The 25,857-nt window shown below is 45.8% G+C and overlaps 1 protein-coding gene across 1 annotated transcript in view; it reads left to right on the plus strand.

Annotated features, from left to right (window-relative positions):
- Window positions 1-1,687: 1,687 nt before the first annotated feature.
- Window positions 1,688-25,857, plus strand: part of LOC147663740 (soluble scavenger receptor cysteine-rich domain-containing protein SSC5D-like) — a 215,446-nt gene continuing 191,276 nt past the window's right edge. The window contains exon 1 of the mRNA XM_086950236.1: window positions 1,688-1,756. Within this exon, the coding sequence (XP_086806362.1) occupies window positions 1,690-1,756 (67 nt within the window). The 5' untranslated portion in view covers window positions 1,688-1,689. The remainder of the gene's footprint in view (window positions 1,757-25,857) is intronic.

Genomic DNA, 25,857 nt, shown 5'->3' on the forward strand with positions numbered 1-25,857 from the left:
ACACCTATGTGTGAGTGTGTGCGTTTATTTATGCCCACATTGTTCTGTGTGCATGTTGCTTTGTGTGTGTCTTCATGGATGCATGCCAAAGATGTTTCTCCCAGGTAGGTCATGCTTGAATGAGCTCCACATGTTCAAACAGATGTAGGTGGGTGGAGTTGATGTCAGCCATTAGGCTGCAAAGGATTGAAACAAATACTGAATATGATTGGACGCTGGAGGAGCGGGAGATCCCTCCCCACGTGCAGGGTCAGGTGTATAAGGGCAGTCTGCCTCAAATTAAAGTATAGAGCACCCCAGCCATCACTGCACACCTGTGGGTACCGGACAGACCTGTGGAGCTCCAGAGAGTGAGTATTATGTGTTTCAATCCAATAGGATGAGATGGAACTGGGAGAGATTAGAGAGACAACTCAATCCAGGGAAAGAGTTTCAACCCAAAGAAGAAAGCTGTATGTTCAGAATGTGCCACACGTCACAGTGTGAGCAAAAGATGAACATGCCAGATCTGACTGGAGAGTCTCAACAGTGCATATGGAGTATTAACTTGACAAGAAGGAGGTGGCAGCTTTGGAGGTAAGGCAGGAGATTACAGACTGTGTGTATGGCGAAAGGAGATTACAGACAGTGTGTATGGCGAAAGGAGATTACAGACAGTGTGTATGGCAAAAGGAGATTACAGACAGTGTGTATGGGAAGGAAGATTACAGACCGTGTGTCTGAGAAAGGAGATTACAGACAGTGTGTATGGGAAGGAAGATTACAGACAGTAAGACTGAGGCAGCTTTATATTATGATGTAAATGCTCAACAAATGGATGCACCCAAGACAGGGTCAGAGAAATTGTCATTCAAAAAGACAGTATAATCCACTTTTGGATTTACTTACAAAACTAATTTAGGTCGTTCACACCTTTTAGGGGTGTAATATATGTATAACTATACTGGCCTCCCATGATTCCATGAATTAGTTTACAATGAATTTACAGATGATTTTATTACAAGTATTTATAACTACTATTGAGATAGTAGTAGCAGGTACAATGCACATCCAAATACAGTGATGTAGGTAATGAATAGATTAGAGGAGAGGGAACTAAAATGAATACATTCACGACCATAAGGGTCAGTGCACACTCATCATGCATTTCCAATAAATCATACATGTATTAGCTGTTATTAAAACATATTTATAAGTAATTTACCCCTCTGAACACCTAAGTACAATAACTAATGCCTACCTCATACTCTCACAACTTAAACCTAGAAAACACCCACCTTCTTACCCCTTACACCTACACACACCAAAGTTGTCAATTAGCCTTGTTATGTGTAGTGTGCATGTATGCTTCTGAGTCGTGCTTGTCATGTCCACAATGGACCCATGTAGTCCTTGGTTCCATCTCAAATCTCAGAGCCCATGGGCAGACATGAACCGTGGACTCGAAGTGGTGAGGCTCATCTCACACAGTGCACGCCCCACAGCAGGGACACTCTGACTGGCACCTCATGCTTCCAAATCACTAGGATTGTACAAAGGCAGGAGAGGCGCAGTGTGCACCTTGATATGAATGATAACCCCAATTATTCACTCTATGACTTCACCAATTGAGAGTCGCTAAGACGCAGGTGCAAACTGTGACATTCTCACTAACATTGCCAACGTGCTCCCTCTCTTTCAGATCTTCAAATGTTGGGGTACATTGTGTTCCTGCTTCTTGCCCTGAGGGCATCTGCGGTGTTCTGCCCTGACTGTGGTGAGTTGAGTGCTGTTTGTCTGGCAGGTCACTGCCACTGTCTGATGATTTGTACATCTACAGCTTTTAGTGCAAGAGTAAAATGAGGCTCTACTGTGTGTATGTTTGTATTGTTAGTTTTGCGCAGCAAAAACATTTGTCACCTCACGTCCTCTGCAGGGCACCAAAAGAATCAGGACGAGTGCTCAATGACTCTAGAACAGTGAGGTAAAAGTGCTGGTGTGACATAATATTGCATAACACATTATGACTTACCATAACAACATACCACAGGACAGAATAACATTACATTATATTGAAATGACATAATATAATGTATTATATTACATAGGTATCTATATACATATTCACTGAAAAAAACAAAGGTTAAAGTGATGTTATAGTTAGGTGAAAATGTCAGTGACTTCCACCCCCACCATGAACTGCATATGACCTCACATATTACATCACTGATGACAACATTTATAACATCACACACAGTCATATGTTAAGAAGACATTGTCTAAATGACAACATTCTGACAAATAGCTCAAGGCTGCTTAAAACACTTTAAAACCATTTTTCTACTGTACCAAAAAAACTTGTGTGGAACATGGTGAATTCAAATAGTCACCGTCATACAGTTTTGCTCTTCAATACAAAAATACAAACATATTCAATAATCCCACACGTACACCAATTAGCTGGACCCAGGCTGAACAAAATCAGGTAGAAAAGTACTATAGTATTTACCTGCCGATATGTAAACTATAAAACAAACTAACACACTCATTGAATGAGGTCATCAGTGAGGTCATCAATGATGTAATTTGAGATATCATTAGTGATGTTGTAAATGATGTCTTAGAACACGTCATGACTTATGTAATATGTGAGGTAATAAGCAGTGCATGATGGAGGGCACAAGCAATCAGGAACCTTTTATTCAGTTTCTTTACCACCAAAGTTACAAAACATCCATAAAACATATGTCATTAATCATCATCCTTCCATCATAAATATGTTAAAAAACCTTAATATTCATACAACTTGCTGTAGACCTCATGTAAATTATGCATATATTACAATTGTTGCTGGTCAATAAATACAGAGATACTCCCAAATGCCAATAACTGCTGATACAGTACCACAATTAATTATTAAGACTAACACACAATCTAAAATGTGTAAAACTAATCTATACCATATTATATCATAAAGGTAATGTTGCACTGAGTACAAAAAGGTGCCATGATGAAGATTGGACCAAAAGCTATTAAGGTAATCAATAGAACAGAGCCCAACGGCGGACGCTCCAATCTCCCCTCAGGCTACTTTAGTTTTTTTGTGAATAGTCCTGCGGACAATTACTCCGGCACCCGCTGTTGTACGGTGCCCCTGTTTTCCAGCTCTTTAGTCCATAAAGCAATGGGAGGTGTGTCAGGCGATGAAGTCAAGGCAGACATAGCATTTTTTTAAAAACCTTTATTCATATTCTATTTTTAAATGTAATTCCTTATTACAACAAAACAGCTCAGCCAACGCGTTTCATTCCCAGAAGTGGGAACTTCGTCAGGGCTGAAAACCAATTTGCATAAAAACCTAATCAACAAACATTTACACAAACCAAACGACATGTATACATATAAAAGACTTTATAACCCACACAGGACAAACAAAAACTTTATTTTTCCTAGTATATTGCTAGTCAAATGGCAGAAAGGATCCCCACCATACACCGGGCTCGTTGCTTGCTGCATGCGGGCTGTACTGGCATCATCTTAAGCCTGTGCTCATTGTATATAGGGATACTGGGTCTGTATGATCCATTTCAACAAGGCTGTATAAGGGCATTATGGTGGCACGCCAATATTATATAGTTACTGGGACACTCTGATCAATAATGCTGTCATCCCTATAGCAGGCTCAGCGCTTTGGGCACCACACCATGAAGGGTTTTGACTTTCCTCCATGGAGTTCCTTCGCATTTCCAGGTTCGTAATGTGGACTAGAAGACCTTGGAAGCTCCATAACCTTCCTGTTGGTGGTGTCAATACACCGGGCTTTGGTCATACGCTTGTCATTTAACGCTTTGGATCTGGATCATGATTACTTTACTTGTGAGGACTACGATTGTTTATACTACTTCTTAAGGTGAGAACACCATGAACTAAAGGACATTTGGGGGCATATTATCAACAAAAACGGCGTTAAAATTATTGCCGTTTTAAAGCAGCGATAATGGGCTTGATAATATGCCGTTGTGACTTCCTTTAGAAGCCCATGTTCTGGTGTGAACATGGGCTTCAATTGGAATTCTCAAGGGCATATTATTAAGCTCATTATCGCCACTTTAGCGGCAGTTTCTTGCCGCTAAAACGGCAATAGTTTTAATGCCCTTCTTGATAATACGCCCCTTGTAGACTTATATCACCTATTGCTCTAAATGCTGGTCTCAGCCTGTTCTCGTTTTTTTTTCCCTTTCTCTTTCTTTTAATTAATTAACTCCACGGGAATTGGCTACAGCAAAAATCGATCTGGTGAAACGCCGGTGAAAACGCTGAATGTGACTAATCTCGTAGCGGTGAGTGCATCCGGAATTGTGAATGGTGGGGAGGAGTTTTAAGGCATATAACAATAAGACTTTGGGAACTAATCGTGTTCAAGCCTTATTGCAATAATATCTTCTCGTAAAAGTATTTTCAAGCCAACCGCAACATGTCAGCAGAAACTGTAAGAGAGAGGGAGGCGGCGGCAGATGTGCTCTATTCTAATCTACCTAAAGTGCCCACAAAGTTGGGAAACATCAAACCCGCGCCGAATGTGAACAGCGACACAGAGGAGGGCAGGAACTCACGAAGTGGGAGAACAAATCCCTCACAAAATACTTGGAGGAGGGTCGCGTTGCAAGAGGCCTTCGAATACTTTTGGCACCCAGCTACGAGGATCCAAATCCTTAGATGCTAAAAGAGTGGGGACAAATGAATTTAGACTCCTCAAGCAAATTAATCCAGATCCTTGTCAAATATGCAGTAATTGATAGGGAGAAACTGATGAAAGAAATTGACAATATCAATGAGATACTGGCTCCATTTGAACCCAGGGAACTCATTACAACGACTCGGAAAGAAACTGATGACAGACTAAGACTACAAGAGGAGAAAATCAAAACACGCAAAATATTTAAATTTGCAAGAGACAAGGAGGATTATGCCCAGGGCCGCATTTTCACATTTGCAAAAAAATACGAAACAGCCAAAAAAACAAAATTAGCACAGCAAATTAGGAAAAATGCACCAAAACAACAATCCAATGCCTCCTCCTCAACATCAGCCAATGCGGGAGCCAGAAGCGACGATGTAGCAGAAATCAGTAAGATTGAATCACTGACTAGTGGCTCAACATCGGATGACGGCGAGGGGCAATCCTTGGAAGCAAGCACTACAATCTTGAACCTAGGAGAAGAGATTGATTTTTTTGTCTCGGACCGCCTGCAGACCCTACGACCACGGAAGCGACACGAACAGCAGCCGAAAAAAGATCTGAATGCAACAAAAGGAGAAATAACCGCCGCAAAAAACAAAAAATCACCAAAAAAAACAAAGCGGCAGTATAGGCGGCAAAAGAAATAAATAACAATGTCATCATCAACTTATCTGAGACAGTACTAACTGAGGCGGAGAAACAAATCCCCAGCTTGAGACTAACATATTGTCCTGTCTCTGACTTAAATTACACTAAGACTCAGGTCGATATATTTTGCTATATTCGTAAGCTCAAGCTAATTAAATTCTTCAACATCAAAGAAGGCTTGAAGGAAAACTTGGCTAATAAACCCAATACAACTGGTGCAAAGGGGACAACAGTTGTAAAAAACCCAAATGTTCAAGCGGGAGACACGCAAACTTTTCTAACAATGCACCAATTAGCTGTGCCCACAACAACCAACGATGAGCCATCCTCTACTCAAGAAGAATTAAACATGGCACAAATTGCACAAATTGGATTGGGTATGAGTCCCTTCAAGCCAAAATCTAACTTCATACCAAACATGCCTAAGGATGCTATAGATACGTTTCACGACGTCATAGTGGAAGATCTGAAACACCTTTATCACAAGGTAAAGCACCAAAAACGCTACAAAAGTCTAAAGGAACAGGAATACATGACTTTGGTTAAAAAATTGAACAAGAACCAAGAAATTATTGTGACAATGGCAGATAAGGGAGGCAACGTGGTGATTTGGCCCCAAACAGATTATATACAAGAGGCCTCAAGACAACTAGGCGACGGGGCGTGCTACACAAAAACAAATATGAAAATGTATAATGAAGCAAAAGAACCATTGAAAAAACTATTATACAAATGGAAGAGAGAAGGTATGTTATCCAAATGTGAACATGAATTTCTCCATGTCGAATCACTCGTACTTCCCAAACTATACCTATTACCAAAAGTGCATAAAAAGACCATTCCTGTACCTGGTCGCCCGATTATTTCTGCCATCTCCAGTGTTGCTGAACACATTGGGGAATACATTGATTATTTCCTGCAAAATATGGTAAAAACCCTGCCTACATACATAAAAGACACTGGCCACTTCATCAGCAAAATTAGAAATGTTCCCCGGAATGATGAATTGCTTTTTATAACACTCGATATAGAGTCTCTCTATACGAGTATCGAACATGAAACTGGTTTAAGAGCGTTAGAACACTTCCTGGGAACACAAGCTATTGGAAAGGGCGACCACTCGGTCCCCCCGAACGTATGGTCGGGGGCCCGGATCCTCCTGGGAAACCATTTTGGGTGGGGGGCGTGTCACAGCTGGTATGCCCGAAGCGGCGTAGCCGGGGCGCGCCTTTTTCCCGCCCAAGAGGGGTTGTCCTAGACACCTACACCGATGGCCACGCCCAGTAGGCGTACCAGCGGAGGGTTCACGCCCTCCCGAAGAGGAATAAAGAGAGCGGGAATCCGAAGAAGCATCCACTTGTTCCTGTGCTTGGAAGCTGCACCCACTCGTTGCACGTGAGCCCTCGACGGAACAAGGAGCAATTTTGAGAACTTGTAATTCTTGTGTTTCTCTTTCAGCGACTTCGAGGCTAAGGATCCAGGACCGTGTTGATCAACTCGGATCGAATATTCGATAACAATGCCTGGCAAGAAGGCAGGAAAGAAGCCCGGGACTGACCAGATGCTTCGAATGCTGATAAGAGATATGGCGAGCATGAAGAAGCAGATGGCTGCGATGAGCAATACGGGTAAACCAAAGAAGGTAATAGTCCCGGCATTGCCGGGAGTTGTCCCCGCGGGTAGGGGTAAACGGGTCAGGAATAGGGCGGCAGGGGAGGAGGTCCCGGTTCCCGAGGTACCCCCGGCAAGCCCGGCCATTCCGGTCGAAGCCCCGGTACCAATCCCGGACGCGGGTCAACCGATTCCGGTTGTTGTTACGCACGCCAACGAGGAGGACATGCCTCCAGAATTAGCCACCCAGTTGGCCGCATGGCTTGGCAGGAAAACAGGGGGTGCTACGGCACCTGACGACACGGCCGAAGAGGCCAAGTTACTAATGCAGCAGTTGCGGCAGTCGCAAGATGCCGCAAAGGCGAATCTCCCTCTTGTCCCCCCACAGGTGACCTTGGAAGGACCGGCAGCCGGCATTGGAAAAACAGCGGGAACGACAATGGAGCCGGGTAAGCAGGCATTGCCAATGGCGAGGGAGGGGTCTTTGCCCTCAAGACGGGAGAAGGTGGTCCAACATATACCGTTGGCCACGAAAGAATTGATATGGGCCGATAAGTATGTAAATATGTTTTCTCTGCTGACTGACCATCGCGAGATGGAGTATGCTAAGACGCAGAAAGATTTGTGGCACCCGAGTGTATGGCGAGCAAAAATGGCGGGATTCAGGGTTGATGAGACAATCACAAATTGGGCCAAGGCCTTTGCGATGTTTACTGCAATTATTGGGGAACGTAAGCCCGAGTTTCTGCCCGAATTGTCCTGCTATCAGGCACGAATAATGGATTTTTATGAAACGTATGAGGGCAATGAGTGGATGGGTTACGATATGAAGTTCCGTAAGGCCAAAGAGTACGATTCATCTCTGATGTGGGATTGTCTCGACTCTATTTCTTGGCAGAAGCAGCTCCTGCCGGGCGTGACAAAGTCGTCCTCGCTAGGCGGGAATGGGTCGGGGCCTTCCCGCCAACAGCCCGCGGTGCCCTTTCGAGCGGGCCCCGGTGGCGACCACCAAGCAAGGACTGGTGGGAATGGGGGTAAGAGAGGGGTCTGTTGGAATTTTAACAGGGGCAATTGCACCAGGCCACAAGGGACATGTAAGTTCAGACATGCGTGTGCAGGTTGCGGGAATTCCCCGCACCCCGAGGGTTCGTACAGGTCCAAGAATAGTGGGTCGGGTGGTAGAGGAGGGTCCAAACAAGACTGAGGGAGACCACTGTGTACCGCTACCTACCCCCGTTGATATCATGGCAATGATCCCCTGGCTAAACGAATACCCTGATCATGTCTCCGCTGGGGTGTTGAGGAATGGCTTCTTATATGGTTTCCACATCCCGGCGGGGGATTTTCGTGGGGAACCACTTTGTAGAAACCAACTGTCGGCTCAGCATAATCCAGCGGTGGTGGAGAGGAAGATTGCAAAAGAGGTTGCCCTTGGCCGGGTTGCTGGCCCATATAGGCACCCGCCAGTAACTAATTTCATCTGTTCCCCGTTAGGAGTGGTTCCCAAGAAGGACCCGGGGGAATTTAGGCTGATCCATAACTTGTCAGCTCCGAGGGGTCTCTCGGTGAACGATGCGATTGACCCGGGAGTTTGTTCGGTGCGGTACGCATCCTTCGACGATGCCGTCAACATGTTGAATCGCCTGGGGCCCGGAGCGCTGATGGCGAAGTCAGATATCGAATCGGCGTTCCGGTTGCTTCCGGTACACCCACGGGATCAGCGTCTGTTAGGCTTTGTGTTCCAGGGACGTTACTACATGGATAGATGTATGCCAATGGGTTGCTCCATCTCTTGTGCTTATTTTGAGAAATTCAGCTGTTTTTTGGAATGGGCATTCATCAAAGCCACTGGCCATAGCCATGTTATGCATTACTTGGATGATTTTTTGTTCTTGGGGGCAGCCGGCGACACAAAATGTGCGCAGGCGCTACAGGAATTTTGCACCCTCATGAAGGGATTCGGAGTGCCATTGGCACCAGGTAAGACGGTTGGACCATCTACTTCACTCGAGTTTCTGGGAATTGAGCTTGATTCTGTGGAGGGATGTTTCCGTTTGCCAGTAGGGTAAGTAGCGAAATTCAGGGCTTCCCTGGAACTGTGCCTTGGCAAGGAGAAAGTTACCCTCCATCAGTTACAACAAGCAGTGGGTCAGCTTAACTTTGCCCTAAGAGTGATACCAATGGCCCGCCCCTTTTCCCGCTCTATCGCACAAGCTATGGTTGGTGTCAAGGAAGGACACCACCGCACGAGACTGTCTGCAGAGGTTCGCCAGGACATGCGCATATGGTTGGCATTTCTGGCGGATTTCAACGGTCGAGTGGTGTGGAACAAGCCGCCAGCGTCTTCGGATGAGCTGGGTTTGTGGACCGACTCGGCGGGGAGCGTGGGATTTGGCGCCATCTTTGGTAATCGATGGTCGGCGCAAACATGGCCGACGTGGTGGCACACCAGCGGTCTCACAGGTAACATTGGGTTCCTCGAGTTATTCCCCATTTTTGTGGCTCTGATGGCATGGCCGGATGAGTTCAGAGATCGCTCTGTGGTGTTTTGGTCCGACAATATGACTGTTGTTGAATGTATAAATAATCAGGCAGCACGCTGCAAGTGGATATTGAGATTATTGAAGGAAATTGTACTACTTTGCATGAGACTGAATGTGAAATTCAGGGCGAAACATGTGCCGGGTGTACTGAATCAGGCTGCTGATGCACTCTCTCGTTCACACATGCAGGCTTTCAGGGGTTATCTACCTTCCGCGGACCTAGCAGCGGCACCATTTCCCGAAGCACTCTGGCTACTCGGTGCCCCGGATTACAAGACCTTGTGGCAACAATCTTAGCCCCCAAGACGAGGAAGGCATACGAAGGAGCGTTTCATTCCTATTGTGCATTTTTGGGTCCGGCAGGGGAGGACAAATGGGGTCAGGAGGATTGCTTCCTAAAGTTTCTGGTAGCATTACACAGGGAAGGCCGATCAGTAGCAACGGCCAATAGGCACCGGGCCGCCATTTCATTCATGGCGCAGGCGCATGGTATCAAGGACCCGACATCGTCCTTTTTGGTAAAGAAAGCCCTTCGTGGTTGGCAACGCCTGGAAGGTCGTACAGTAGACGAGAGGCGCCCGATTGGGTTAGAAAGGTTGTCCCTGCTTATGTTGATACTTCCCGCGACATGTTCCTCCCATTTCGAAGCAGTTCTGTTCCGGGCCGCTTTCGCATTAGCGTTCCATGGGGCTATGCGGGTGAGCGAACTGGTCGCAAAGAATAAGAAAGATGTGGAGGGAGGTCTGTGTCGGGATCACATCCTGATTAGGGGTGATTCAATGGTAGTCACAATAGCCAAGTCCAAGACTGACCAGAGAGCTATGGGAGACAGTATTGTTGTCCAGCGCATGCGAGGGTCCCCCATGTGCCCGGTAAAGTGCGTTGAGGAATATTTGGCGCGAAGGGCGGATACATGGGGGGGGAGCGTGCTGAGACACATTGATGCCACCCCACTGACGAGGTTTCAGTTTCAGAGGGTGCTAACGATGGCAATCGCTGCGGCGGGCTTGGACCCGTGCGATTTTGGGACCCACTCCTTTAGGATAGGGGCTGCTACTGAGGCTACAGCCAGGGGTCAGAGTGTTGAAGAGGTGAAACAACTGGGACGATGGTCCTCGAATTGTTTTAAAAGGTATGTGCGATTGCACATGTTGTGAAGTCAAGTTACATGCACTCACGCTTCTTGTCTTCTGTTTGATTTACAGTTTCGCGAGCATGTTATGCGGGGCGGAATTTGCAGTCGACCCGGCACCAGGGGACCAGCGGTCAGAGATCACCGGCTGAGGAGAGAGTGGTGTGGGTCGTGGGCCACTCATACGTGAGGTGGGCCGGGGACGTATTCAAAGCAGGTGACGTGACTCACGCAGCTGGGGAATACGGGTACAGAGTGACCTTCCACGGAAGGTGCGGGCTCTGTATTGACCAGTTTGAATCTTTTGTCGAGGAACTCTTAGGGCGGCAGAGGTCACCGCCATCTATAATCATAGTACACCTGGGGGGGAATGACATGGTGACACTTGGTAAGCGAGTACTACTCGAGCGAGTTTTGTCTACCGTTAGCTGGCTGGCGAGAAGGATCCCGGGGTGCACGATAGCATGGTCCCACATGATTCCCAGGAAGGTGTGGCGGGGGGCCTCTCGGTGTCAGCACTGAACCATTCAGTAAAAAAGGTCAACAACAAAATTGGTAGGTTGTTTCGCTCGGCGCAGTTGCACAGTATTCCGCATGGGTGTATTCGGGGGATCACTTGTATCTCGATGATGGGGTTCACTTGTCCCGGGAGGGGAATGTCTTACTCATAGGAGACTTCATAGCATGGCTAAGGGGTTTAGGAAAGCATGACCTTTAGGAGGAGTTTGTGGGGGGGCCAGATAGCCGGTCAAATATCCGGCCTGTGGCGGTAAGGTCATGATCGGTGAGCAGTAATTTCAAGGTCCCTAGAGAGGGGCGCCATCCACTATGGATGGGAGCGCCCGGGGGGAGGCGGCCATTGGCCCCTCCCACGGGGAGGCAGCACCCACTAAGTATGGGTCGCCTAGGGGAAGACGGCCATAGGCCCCTTACAGTTTTAATTTTGTTTCATATTTTAATAAATACGGCTGGGAGGGTAACTGCCTCCCGCCTTCCAAAAGTTCAGAACTGCGTCCGTCTTCCCATCCTTGGGGATTGTGTTGGGAGGGGGTGACAGGCATCCCGGCCATATGGAAAGGGGCGACCACTCGGTCCCCCCGAATGTATGGTCGGGGGCCCGGATCCTCCCGGGAAACCATTTTGGGTGGGGGGCGTGTCACGGCTGGTATGCCAGAAGCGGCGTAGCCGGGGCGCGCCTTTTTCCCGCCCAAGAGGGGTTATCCTAGATACCTACACCGATGGCCACGCCCAGTAGGCGTACCAGCGGAGGGTTCACGCCCTCCCGAAGAGGAATAAAGAGAGTGGGAATCCGAAGAAGCATCCTCTTGTTCCTGTGCTTGGAAGCTGCACCCACTCGTTGCACGTGAGCCCTCGACGGAACAAGGAGCAATTTTGACCCACCCACCAGCCCCTTATGGCAATGTTAGTACTGCAATAAAGTAATTTTCTTTGATAACATCTTCTTCCCTTTGTTTAAGCGGTATATAATGGTCTAGTTTAGTGATATGATGAATGTCTGAAGGTATTGTTTCTGGTAGTATAGACAAGTATTGCGAATAAACAGGATAATTTTCTCCCTTAGTAGGTAATCAAATGTCGTATTTATTTTTTGGTCGGGCGGTAAGGTCATGATCGGTGAGCAGTAATTTCAAGGTCCCTAGAGGGGGGCGCCACCCACTATGGATGGGAGCACCGGGGGGAGGCGGCCATTGGCCCCTCCCACTGGGAGGCGGCACCCACTAAGTATGGGTCGCCTAGGGGAAGACGGCCATAGATCCCTTCCAGGGGAGGAGGCGGCTATATGCACCTCCTTCAAATTTCACGGGGCCCGGATATCCGCGACGGCGGATGTGATAGACAGTGTGGGGTGGGAGGGGGAGTCCACGCTGCCTTCTTACAGACACCTCACACGGGTCCTCGGACAACCTTTAAGATGGCGTCGAGTTAAAATGGGGGCCCCCACAAGACAAGGGAAATTGGAGTTGGCACAGAGGGTACAGTCCTCTGCGCGGCCGCCACTCACACCGTGAGGGCGAGAGTTTTGGTAGTAGGGATCTGACACCGGTTGCGACCTTGCCGTTGGCCCGTAATGCTAGGATGTACAATTTTAATTTAGAAAGCATGCATTTGCAGGATGTTAGACTCGGCTAGGAAAACCTTTGTACTAGAGATTTGTTAAGGTTAGCTAATGAATATGTCTTCATCAAAATGTAATAAATGAAAATTGTACATGATATGAAACTTTTATTTTAATGTTTTCATTTTGTTTCATATTTTAATAAATACGTCCGGGAGGGTAACTCCCTCCCGCCTTCCAAAAGTTCAGAACTGCGTCCGTCTTCCCATCCTTGGGGATTGTGTTGGGAGGGGGTGACAGGCATCCCGGCCACATGACTGTTATAAACATAACAAAATGCTGTTGGAACTAACTACTTGGTGTCTTCATCACAATTTCTTTATGTTTGGCGGGGAGGTCTATTTACAACAACGAGGTGTAGCAATGGGTGCCTGCTTCTCCCCCAGCTATGCGTGTTTACACGTAGGCTGGTGGGAGGAGCAGGTACTCAAGCGCACCTTTGGGGCTATAATGAACAGCAACGTATTCCATTGGATGCGTTTTATTGACGATGTGTTTGTTTTGTGGAGAGGGGACAAATTGAGTGCGGAAAACTTTATCAAAAATATTAATAGTAATGACCAGAACCTTAAATTCACATCATACATCAGCAATGTGGAAGCTGAATTTTTGGATGTTAAGGTCTTCATTCATGAAGGAAAACTGGCCACTAAACTGCACCGCAAAAGCACTGCTGGAAACAGCATTCTTCATGCCAGCAGTGCTCACCCCAAACACATTATTGACAATATCCCCTATGGGGAACTTCTGAGACTCAAGAGAATCTGTAGTACTGAAATAGATTTCAGCAGATGTATGGAGGAAGCCTTAGAAAGATTCCGATGTAGAGGATTCAAAGAAAGTGTCCTTAAACAAGCCGTTGCCAAAACTAAAGTAAGATCCCGAGAATCTCTATTGGCAACTGAAATCACATCTGATAATATAGACATTATCTCGAACATAAGCACAGAAACAATGGCCCCAAGACTAATCATGACTTTTAACAAGCAGGAAAGGAAAATAAGATCAATTGTGAAACAAAGATGGCTTGTCTTAAAAACAGACCTGGTTTTGTCACCTAGATTGCCAGAAGGACCTAACATAACATACAGAAAAGGCCCTTGCCTTAGGACCCAAATTAGCAGAGAATTCCCTGAACTAACCATAAAAGACAATTGGATGCTTCGACCAGGGTTCCATCGCTGTCCTAACTGCAGGGCCTGTAAATTCGGGATTAACACTAAAGAGTATCTCACACCGTTTAATCCCACCCCAATCAACATCATGGGATCCTTCAATTGCAAAACCGAATTTGCGGTTTATATCCTGACATGCACCTGTGGTCTTAGATATGTGGGTAGTACCCGACTACAGGTACATGTCAGGATACTACAACACCTCAGAGCAATAGTTAACAATGACAGCTCTTACCCCGTGGAAAGATACTTTAAGGCAGTCCACAACAATAATTTACAATGTCTCACATACGATGTGATTGCCGCAGTGTCCAGACCCCGCAGGGGAGGTGATCGTGACAAAATGCTGAGAGACTTGAATCCCAGTTTATTCTGGAACTAGATAGTCGTTTCCCTAATGGTCTGAATACTACTGAGGACCTCCATGTATTCCTCTAACATATAGACCGCCTAATATTGGTTAGATGGGTTTGGAGCTTCCTGCCTTAACCGCCTTCCCTACCTATGAGTTTCTGAAAGAAATATTTTATTTCTACTTTTCAACATTATTTTAACAGCACTAATTATGAATTAATTTTCTTGATATTTTTTTCTATTTTTTTATTTCTATCTTCCTCCCTTTGGATGGTAGATAGCCACTTAGTAGAGGGCACTACATATTACAAGACATAGACAAAGGGGCATGATGATAAGTAGTCCACATGCTAGATCTCTTCTACTTTATATCTTTTTGCAAATTTGTTTTTACATTATTGAGTTGCACAATGTGAGATATTATGTACATGAGCCAACCACACACATGAGCATTTATGCAGAAATAACAAAGAACATGTGTATGTGTATGTTTACAATGCGCTAATTTGCACAGTTATTGATTGTTTACGAAATTTGCACTTTGCACATAGCACTTTACATGCTCTATGTTGCACTAAAAAAAATCTCTTGCGTAATTTGCACACTTGGATTTCAAACCATTAATTTGGTTTTTTTTGTTCTGCTATTTTACATGTTGGCTGTACAGCATTTATGCAGTTATACTCTTTACATTGAGTTTTCCATAGGGCGTTTGGCCTCACTTTTAGCTCGAACGGCTGAATGGATTTGCACGAAACTTGGCAAAATTTTAGGGACTCTGAATATATGTGCTCCAGTGGATTTTGAGAAATTAACGTTTAAAAAAACAGATATATCTGTGACAGCGTCCCGGATAGCGCACCAGTTCGCGTACTTTTCACGTAACGGAGCTTTGCGAAGCGAAGCTGATTGGCTCTCCGGTGTCTGTCAACATTCTAAACAGTCCGGAGCGGCCGCCATCTTGAATCTCGGTAGGATCGAGAGACAAGAGGAGGAGAAAAACGAAGGGGGAATTTAATGAAAGGGGGCAAGGTAGACCCTTCTTGACCCCCTAGGAATGATGTTGGGGTTAATGAAGGGTCCCGTGGGGCAAATAAAAAAATATTGATTTTTTGCGGTAGAAGCGCTTTCCGGTTCGCGAACCGGGTAGTGAACTGGGACGCGAAACGGGAATTCGCCATTTTGTGTTTCGATTTAATTAAATTACAAGATGGAGGAAAAACAATTTGAGAAATGGGTATAAGGGGGTACGGGAGACGTATCCTGACCCCCTATGTTTTCTGAGGGTGGCTGAGGAGGCTCATATATGTTGATACTTGTCTTCCAGCGGCTGCGCGTGAGCGTTTTTTTTTGGTTTTTTTTGCTGCGTGACGTCTGTTAGCGTTCGATTCGAAGGAAATCAGGAAGTGTTGACCGCCATTTTGACACTGCGAGTAAATATATTGTTAAAAATAATTGTTATAAATTAATCCGTATTGATAAACATTGTCTGCGCCATCTTGCTTTTTTTCCAATCCCACACTTTTGTCGTGCACGGCAGCCATTTTAGATGTCTTGACGAGACCCACTCTCTGCACGCCGCCGATCGTGACGTCTGTTAACGCTCGATTCGAAGGAAATCAGGAAGTGTTGACCGCCATTTTGTCACTGCGAGTAAATATATTGTTAAAAATAATTGTTATAAATTAATTCGTATTGATAAACATTGTCTGCGCCATCTTGCTTTTTTTCCAATGCCACACTTTTGACGTGCACGGCAGCCATTTTAGATGCCTTGACCAGACCCACTCTCTGCACGCCGCCGATCCTCAGCATGGCTCCCCACCCCCGCAAGCATCTCCCCCACGCACTGGTCACCCCCGCTCTCTGTCTTATGCACAGGCCATAAACCTCCCCCCATCTGCGTTGCTCTTCCCTGAGAATCACACCCTGTGCCCGCCATACACCACCATTTCACCCTAATCACTACCGCACTACCGCACCCTCTGACATTCCTCTTCCTTTGTGTCTGATTGTCCAGGCCGGTCGCAGGCTATCACGTAGCCCTGCGGATGTAGTTTATGGCCTCAACTGTAAAGAATCACCCCTCTTCAAAGGAGTTACAGTAGATCAAGGCCCCCACCCGATGAGATCCGTCACACCACACGCGTTCCTACTATCTGATAACCATCCTGTATTGTGATTGGGGAGGGGATTCTCACTGTGAGGGTGTGTGGGACCGAGCCTGAAGCGGAAGATTCCAGGGATGCCTTTTTGTACATCAAAGTCTTCACAATTATGTGTCACATTAAAAATATATAGCACACCAACAAAGTAGTAGGATTATAACACTTTATTAACTTATAAATATATACATCGCAACAAAAACAGTAAACACCTTAAAAAATGTTTTATTAAAACAGAAGCAACAATGGTCAGTAGCGGTCTGTTGTGCGAATAGTCCCAAGGCAGCACAACATGCTGAGTTCTGGACAGCACCCAGGTGATGTCACCTGGGTGCCGCACTGGTTTTGGTATCCTACTATGCTGCTCCGAAAAACGGCGTGGGGCGCCGCGGGGGGGTGGGGGGGGAGGCAGCGTGAACGGGCCTCCCCAGGTGGAGGCTCGTCTGTTGTAGTGGGGCGCCCCTTTAGCGTTTCACTTGCCATTCAGCGGTTTTCCGCCCGCTTTTGCTGCACTGTGCCTCGTCAGTAGCGGTCTGTTGTGCGAATAGTCCCAAGGCAGCAGAACACGCTGAGATCTGGACGGCACCCAGGTGATGTCCAGTAAGTTGCTGCACTGGTTTTGGTATCCTACAATGCTGCTCCGAAAGGTGGAGGCTCGTCTGCTGTAGTGGGGCGCCCCTTTACCGTTTCAGTTGCCATTCCGCCCGCTTTTGCTACACTGTGCCTCATCCGCCATTCAGCTGTTTACCGCCCGCTCTTGCAGCTACAGCGTCTCGCTCACCATGTAGTTGAGTTGCTCCCACTCTTGCGGTGCAGCGATAGGCGGCTGCCACAGGACTCTTAAAATGGCGGCCAGCTCTTCGGATTTGGGCCTGGTCCACTAAAATGGCCCTGGGACACCTTGGAACTCGGACGCTTGTCTGCTAGGGCTTGGGCTCCATTCTCGAAAGCGTCCCCTCAGCCTTGAAGATTCTACAAAAGTCTTGGGGGCCCCCGACTCCCGCAGGCTTCCGGTGGGGAGTGGCTGCCATGATTGCTTGCGGAATGGCCACAACGGAGCTACGAGATGGTGGTGCTCTCATGCTGACGCCAGCTTTAGTCTGAAACATCCAGAAACAATGTAGACTATCAATTTGATGAGTTCCGGTGGAGCCCCAACGTGACCCGGTAGGGAAGAACTTGCCCTCCCCTTTTTTGAGTGATGGTTCTTGTTGCCTGTCCCCTCTGTTGTCATCTAACTGAACCTTTTTTGATTGCCGAGTGAGAAAAAAAAAGGTGGGTCTTTCATCGTTTGGGAAAAAAAAAGTTTTAATCCAATGAAAAGTGTTATTTTTAGGTCATATGATCAAGCCTTCCATCATTAGAAAACCAAAAGTAAAATGAACCAATGAAAAGTTTTATAAACAAGTCACATGACCTGTTATGCGGCTTTGGGTTATAAAAAGCATACAAAACCCGTTGGCCCATGAGGCGGCGTCAGTAGCGGACCGATGTGCGAATAGGCCGAAGGCAGCACAACGCGCCGAGATCCGGATGGCACCGAGGTGGTGTCCAGCAAGTTGCACTAGTGTGGCCATCCTACAATGCTGCGCCGAAAGACGGCGTGGGGTGCCCGGGGGGAGGCGGCGCGAACGGCCTTCTTCCGCCTCCCCAGGTGGAGGCACCTCATGTGCAGTGCGGCGCCCCTTAGCGTTTCACTCGCCTTCCAGCCGAGTTGCGCCCGCACTTGCTGCTACAGTAGGCCGAAGGCAGCACAACGCGCCGAGATCTGGATGGCACCGTGGTGGTGTCCAGCAAGTTGCCGCACTGGTGTGGCCATCCTACAATGCTGCGCCGAAAGACGGCGTGTCCAGCTGAGTTGCGGTCACTCTTGCGGTACACTGACTCGAGCGCGCCGAGATCCGGATGGCACCGAGGTGGTGTCCAGCAAGTTGCCGCACTGGTATGGCCATCCTACAATGCTGCGCAGAAAGACGGCGTGTCCAGCTGAGTTGCGGTCACTCTTGCTGCTACAGTACGCCGAAGGCAGCACAACGCGACGAGATCCGGATGGCACCGAGGTGGTGTCCAGCAAGTTGCCGCACTGGTGTGGCCATCCTACAATGCTGCGCCGAAAGACAGCGTGTCCAGCTGAGTTGCGGTCACTCTTGCTGCTACAGTACGCCGAAGGCAGAACAACGCGACGAGATCCGGATGGCACCGAGGTGGTGTCCAGCAAGTTGCCGCACTGGTGTGGCCATCCTACAATGCTGCGCCGAAAGACGGCGTGTCCAGCTGAGTTTCTCCCACTCTTGCGGTACAGTGACTCGAACGCGCTGAGATCCGGATGGCACCGAGGTGGTGTCCAGCAAGTTTCACTGGTGTGGCCATCCTACAATGCTGCGCCGAAAGACTGCGTGGGGTGCCCGGAGGGGGGGGGGGAGGAGGCAGCGCAAACGGGCCTCTCCCTCTTCCCCAGGTGGAGGCACCTCATCTGCAGTGGGGTGCCTCTTAGCGTTTGACTCACCTTCCAGCTGAGTTCCGCCCGCTCTTGCGGTACAGTGACTCACCCGCCATCTAGCTGAATTGCGGTTACTCTTGTGGTGCAGCGATAGCCGGCTGCAACAGGACTCTCAAAATGGTGGCCAGCTCTTTGGATTTGGGCCTGGTCCACTAAAATGGCCCTGGGACACCTTGGAACTCGAACGCTTGCCTGCTAGGGCATGGGCCCTATTCACGAAAGCGTCCCCTCTTTTGACTGATTGTTCTTGTTGCCTATTTCTTCTGTTGTCATTTAACGGAATATTTTTGGACTGCCAAAAATGGTTCTGGTCCGATCGCTGGTTGGTGGAGATGTCATCAGTGATGTCATCAGTGATGTCACTGACCATGTCATGAATGATGTAATATGTGACATGATCAGCAGTGGATTGCGGGTGCGCGATATATAGTTAGTGCAACTAACTATATATGCGAATTTCAATGGTTTTGTGTGAGTAAAATAAGGTTTTGTAAATGCTAATTCCTAACTATATATATATAAATATATATATATATATACATATATATATATATATATATTACCTACTGGCGGTCGCCAGTAGGTAGTTATAGTTAGGATAATTTTCAATGTTAAATCTCAACATTCTATTTTGAATAACTTTGGCGCCGGTTGACGAATCTGCCTGAAATTTTCAGGAAAATGGTCTCATGGCGGTCCGGTCCTTCCCTGAAAGTTTGGGGGGGATTCGTCAAGCGGGGGCCGAGATAAAAGGGGGGTCCCAAAACGCGTTTTCCCCATGTTAATTTCCATAGGGCGGTCGATTTCACTTTTAGCCCGAACGGCTGAATGGATTTCCACCAAACTTGGCAAAATTGTAGGGACTGGTAGCCCGATGTGCCTTTGCTATGTCTCAAGATATGTGCTCCAGTGGATTTTGAGTAATTTAGGTTCAAAAAAATATATATATCTATAGGCGCTCTCCCGTGCGCGCACGGGAGTGCGCTCCAGGCGCGACACGCGACTTGCGCGCAGGAAGCTGATTGGATCTCAGTTGTCTGTAAACATTCTAAACAGTGCGGAGCGGCCGCCATCTTGTGTCTCGGTAAAATCGAGACACAAGGGGTTTGAAAAAAAAAGGGGCAAATGACCATAAGGGGGAAGAGTAGACCCCCTCTGACCCCCTAGGTTTGATGTAGGGACTAAAATAGGGTCCTGCAGGGCATTAAAAATTTTTTTCCGTTTTGCGCGGGGGAAGCGCATGGTACGCGCACCGGAAGCACGGGGAAAATTCAGGACCATATTTATGAAGGCCCTGCGCTGTTAGTTTTGCGCTTCCTGTGCGTCAATTTTTGTGACGCACCAGCGGTGTAAAAAAATGTGCATTGTTATGCAATATTTAAAAAGTGACGCATCTATCTAGATGCGTCACTTTTTAAATATAGTGCAACGAGGTACATTTTATTACACTGCTGGTGTTATGCGTCACTTTTCTGTGCGCACTCCTTATGACATTCCAGATGTGTCATATTTAATGTATGACGAATCATGTTGCAGATACAATATGGCGCAGAGTTTTAAAAAGTGACCCATGTACCTAGATGCGTCACTTTTTAAAAATAGCGTCAGGTATAATGTATGCAGAGGGGGTGTTCTCCCGCAAAAAGCTTTGTAATAGCGACGCAGTGAAATCTTTGAGATTTCACTGCGTCAGTTTTAGGATGCTGTTGCGTCAAAATCTTGTGCCTGCTTTACAGCAGGTGTTAGACTGAGGCAAGACCTTTCATATGCTGCTTTCCCCATTTGAAAGGACACATTACTGGAGTTGCGTCACTTTTGTGACGCACTCCAGCAATGCGTTACTTGGAATGTCATAAGGAGTGCGCACAGAAAAGTGACGCATTGCACCAGTAGTGTAAAAAAATGTGTTGCGTTGCGTTATATTTAAAAAGTGAGGTATCTAGGTAGATGGGTCACTTTTTAAAATCAAGCGCCACATTATATCTGCGTGAGGTATAATGCATGCAGAGGGGGTGTTCCCCCACAAAAAGCTTTGTAATAGCGACGCAGTGAAATGTTTGAGATTTCACTGCGTCACTTTTAGGATGCTGTTGCATCCTTTAAATATAGTGCAACGAGGCACATTTTATTACACTGCTGGTGTGATGCGTCACTTTTCTGTACACAGTCCTTATGACATTCCAGATGTGTCATATTTAATGTATGACGAATCATGTTGCAAGGAGTTACAGATACGTCAGTATTTCTGACATATGTGTAAACATAAAAGTGATGCGAGGCCGGCGCAAAATTTTGACGCAATAGCATCCTAAAAGTGACGCAGGGAAATCTCATAGATTTCAGTACGTTGTTATTACCAAGCTTTTTGCGAGGGATTGCCCCCTCTGCATACATTATACCTGATGCAGATACAATATGGTGCAGAGTTTTAAAAAGTGACCCATGTACCTAGATGCGTCACTTTTTAAAAAATAGTGTCAGGTATAATGCATGCAGAGGGGGTGTTCCTTGCAAAAAGCTTGGTAATAATGACGCAGTGCGTCACTTTTAGGATGCAGTTGCGCCAAAATCTTGCGCCTGCTTCACAGCAAACCTTTCACATGGTGCTTTTTCCATGTGAAAGGACACATTACTGGAGTTGCGTCACTTTTGTGACGCACTCCTGCAATGCGTTACTTTTGTGTTTACAGATATGTCAGAAATACTGACGTATCTGTAACTCCTTGCGATATGATTCGTTATACATTAAATATGACACATCTGGAATGTCATAAGGAGTGCGTCCAGATAAGTGACGCATCGCTATTTTCACGTAGCGATGCGTCACTTTTCAGAAATGAGGCCTCCAGTTTATTCACTGTGTCATAACTTTCTTTTCTAACACTCACCTTCTTTCAGTCCTCCTACTTCACTTCCTTTCACCTCTCATACCTTTCTGTTCTTTCTTACTCATTCTCCTTTCAATTATCAATGCACTATATTTCACTTACTCTTCATTTTTTAAGATTATAGCTCTTTGATGAGAATTGGAGGTAGTTCTGAAAAGAACTTTTGGTTTTCTTCTTTTAACTGAAGAGGAACAAAAACAGGGAATAGAAACTGCTCAACAGGAGCAAAAAGAAAAGAAAAAAATTAGGGGTGGGAAGGGCAGTGATGGTTCTCTAATGCCCGAACCATGAGCAGGACACTTTGCTCCCCATAGGTGAGGAGTTGATTGCAGTATCTGCATCTGACGACCCCATGGTTGAATGCAGGTTGAATGTTTGCTACCTGCCCCTGAGATTGTTCTCTTCCAGAAGAAGTTGCTCCTCCTGTTGATGTAGAGGCCCCATCTCTGGGAACCTCCTGTGCCAGAGCCCTGACACTTTCCCGGGCAAAATTCTGGGGGTGCCTGCTCTTCACATGGCGAATCATGGTGAAGTTGCCAAAAGAGTATTTTTTTAGGGGGTTACCCCGTGACAGGACATGTTTGCAGATCCTGCACTCTACTTTTGGTGCATTCACCTTCTTCTGGCCTTCTGGAAACTTAAAAAATTTCCAGATGAAATGTTCCTTCACCTTTGGGGTAGGAGGCTCTTCATCAATGAAATCATTGGAGTCATCTTCACTGCTGGATGGTCTGGCAGCCATGATGAATCCAGGAATATGGAGCAGCAAAAAAGGCAGGTCTTTCAGTCACAAAAGTGAAAGAAGAAGTGAAGGAAATGGGTGGGGATTTCATTCATTGTAAAAAAAAACTGTTAGCAACCAATGAAAAGTGTTATTTTAGGGTCACATGACCCGACGCGCTTACGTTGCGCGCTCAGGTGCACTTCCGGGTGCGTTTACGCAGCGCGATCGTAGGCGCTTCCGGGGCGCAAACGTGGCGCGATCGTAGGCGCTTTTGCGTGCGTTTAGGCGCCGCGCACGGAGGCGCTTCCGAGGGCACGTACGTTGCGCGCCGAAGTGACGTCATCAATCTTTAATAGAAATGCATAATCATTTTCCATATTAAAAAAAACAAATTTTATTTGTATGGTACGAAATGTTTTGCATTATTATTAACTTTTCATTCATATTTTTTTTTCACGAACGACAGTTGCGCTCTGGGTGCGCTTTCAGATGAGCGCACGGAAAAGCTTACAGGAGAGCTTAGCTGAAAGCTTCCCCGAGCGCGCACCCAGAGCGCAAAAGAAAAAAATTATAAAAAAAATGAATACTTAAAAAAAAACAGCAAATTGTAAAAAAAAAAAAGGTTAGAAACTCGATATACAAAGGAATTAGCATTTAAATAACTTTGAAATTCACTGAAAAAACCATAGGTTTCACACCAGTTATAGTTAGGAATTAGCATTTAAAAAACCTATGAAATTCACTGAAAAAACCATAGGTTTCACACCAGTTATAGTTAGGAATTAGCATTTAAAAAACCTATGAAATTCACTGAAAAAACCATAGGTTTCACACCAGTTATAGTTAGGAATTAGCATTTAAAAAACCTATTAAATTCACTGAAAAAACCATAGGTTTCACACCAGTTATAGTTAGCTGGAAATTTTACTGATATAAAACCATTGAAATTCCCACGTTATAGTTAGATGGACTCACTATAACTTGCGCGTGCAATGCACTGCTGATGATGTCTTATTAAGCCAGTTAACCAATCAATTTTTAAAAACCATCCATTTAGACACTTATTTAAACATTTATTCTTCCATCAACTTTTACATATACATATATAAAATATATTTATTTTTCAGAAAGACACACATTCACTGGATGGTGTCATCAGTGATGTCATGAGTGATGTCACTGACCATGTCATGAGTGATGTAATATGTGATGTCATCAGCAGTGCATTGCACGCGCAAGTTATAGTGAGTCCATCTAACTATAACGTGGGAATTTCAATGGTTTTATATCAGTAAAATTTCCAGCTAACTATAACTGGTGTGAAACCTATGGTTTTTTCAGTGAATATATATATATATATATATATATATATATATATATATATATATATATATATATATATATATATATATATAAATATATTTATTTATAGCATTTGTAAAGCGCTTCTGCAACCCTACGGGCATCCTGGCGCTGTGTACATATTGCTGAATAAATACTGTGCATCAGAGGAGGGGAGGATAGTATTAAAGTTCTGGAGAGATTAAGCTTTGGGGAAGAGCCATGTTTTCACCTTTTTTCGGAAAGCCATCAATTTGTCTGTTTTCCTGATGTCAATAGGCAATTTATTCCACAGATGGGCTGCGGCTATGCTGAAAGCTCTGCCACCATAAGTGGCTTTCCTGATCCTGGGTATGCTTATGAGATTGGAGGATGAGGATCGGAGGGACCGTGTGGGTTTATACCATTTGAATTTCTTTTGAAGTGGTCGGGGGCCCATTCCGTGTACTGCCCTAAAGACAATGTAGAGGGATTTAAAGCAGATCCTTTGATGTACAGGTAACCAGTGAAGGTCGGCCAGAGCGAGGGTGGTAGAGGATCTTCGCTCTCGGGAGAGTGCCAGCTTCGCTGCTGCCGCCTGGATGCTTTGCAGTCTGGAGATCAAATAGGCCGGGGATTCCAGAAGCAGAGCATTACAGTAGTCTAGGTGGCTAAGAATGGTGCTCCTAACTATGGTGGTTCTGACCTGCGCTGGTAAGAGGGGTAGCAGCTTTCGCAGTCCTCTCATTAAAGCAAAGCAGCTACTCACCTGCTTATTAACATTGGTCTCTAGACTCAGACAGTCGTTAAAGCTGACTCCGAGATTCTTCACTGATTTCACTGGGGTTAATGATTCCCCTGAGTCCAAGGGCCAGAAATCGATGGGTAGACTTCTGGTGATTCTGCCAACTGCGCTGTGCATTATTTCCGTTTTATCACTATTGAATTGTAGTGAATTCTGGTTTAGCCAGAGTGTCATTTCTGCCATGCAGGTATGGAAAGTCTCGAGTGAGTTCACTGATGACATCACTGATGACAACATCCAGTGACTGTGTGTTTCTGTAAAGTCAAAATATGTCTTACATATTGAAGAATGAGTGGATGTATAAGTGTCTGGATGAAGGATTTAGTAGGTGCATGACTGACTGTATGAGTGAGTGATTAAATGTGTCTCACTGAGTGCATGGGTTAGTGACAAAACTGTCTTAATTTGTGCATCATTATGTCTGTTGTTCTGTAAACTGCTGCATGTGTTGATCAGTAGCTTTATGATTAAGTATATGGGTTATTGATTGGTTGCCCAGGTATTTGTATGGGAGACTGAGTGTGTGTGTGGGTGGCTGGGAGGTGTATGACTCTGTGCATAGATGTGTGAGCAGTTGATTCACTAGATGTATGGGTTCAAAAGTGCATGTGGAAACAGCTGTATGGGCGGTTGACTGTGTGCATGAGTGTATTGGTGAGTGAATGGATATCTCAGTGCTACATGTCAAAGTAAGTACATATGTAAAACACAGTACATGTGAGAGTTGACATATATAAATAACTGTGCATAAGAGCCAGTGAATTTGTGAGTGGCTGTATGGATCATTGTGAACTTGTATCAGGGATTGTATAAGAGAGTAAATATGTGTTAGTATATGTTTGAATAAGTAAGGTGTGTATAACTGTATAGTTGAGGAAATGTAAGTGTGATTGATTCTTTGCATGACTGACTAAGTGTGTGAGTAACTCCATGGATGAATGACAGTCTGTGAGTGTCTATTTACTCTGAGTGTATCTAAGATTATATTATAATCTGAAGAGGTTCATCGTATTATCACATGAATGATATCATCAGTGATGTGATCAGTAATGTCAAATGAGATGTCATCAGTGATGTCATCAGTGATGTCATTTGAGATGTTATCAGTGATGTCACTGATCATGTCATGAATGAT

This window comes from Lissotriton vulgaris, unplaced genomic scaffold (assembly GCF_964263255.1).
Source record: "Lissotriton vulgaris unplaced genomic scaffold, aLisVul1.2 SCAFFOLD_999, whole genome shotgun sequence".
NCBI classification, from domain to species: Eukaryota; Metazoa; Chordata; class Amphibia; order Caudata; family Salamandridae; genus Lissotriton; species Lissotriton vulgaris.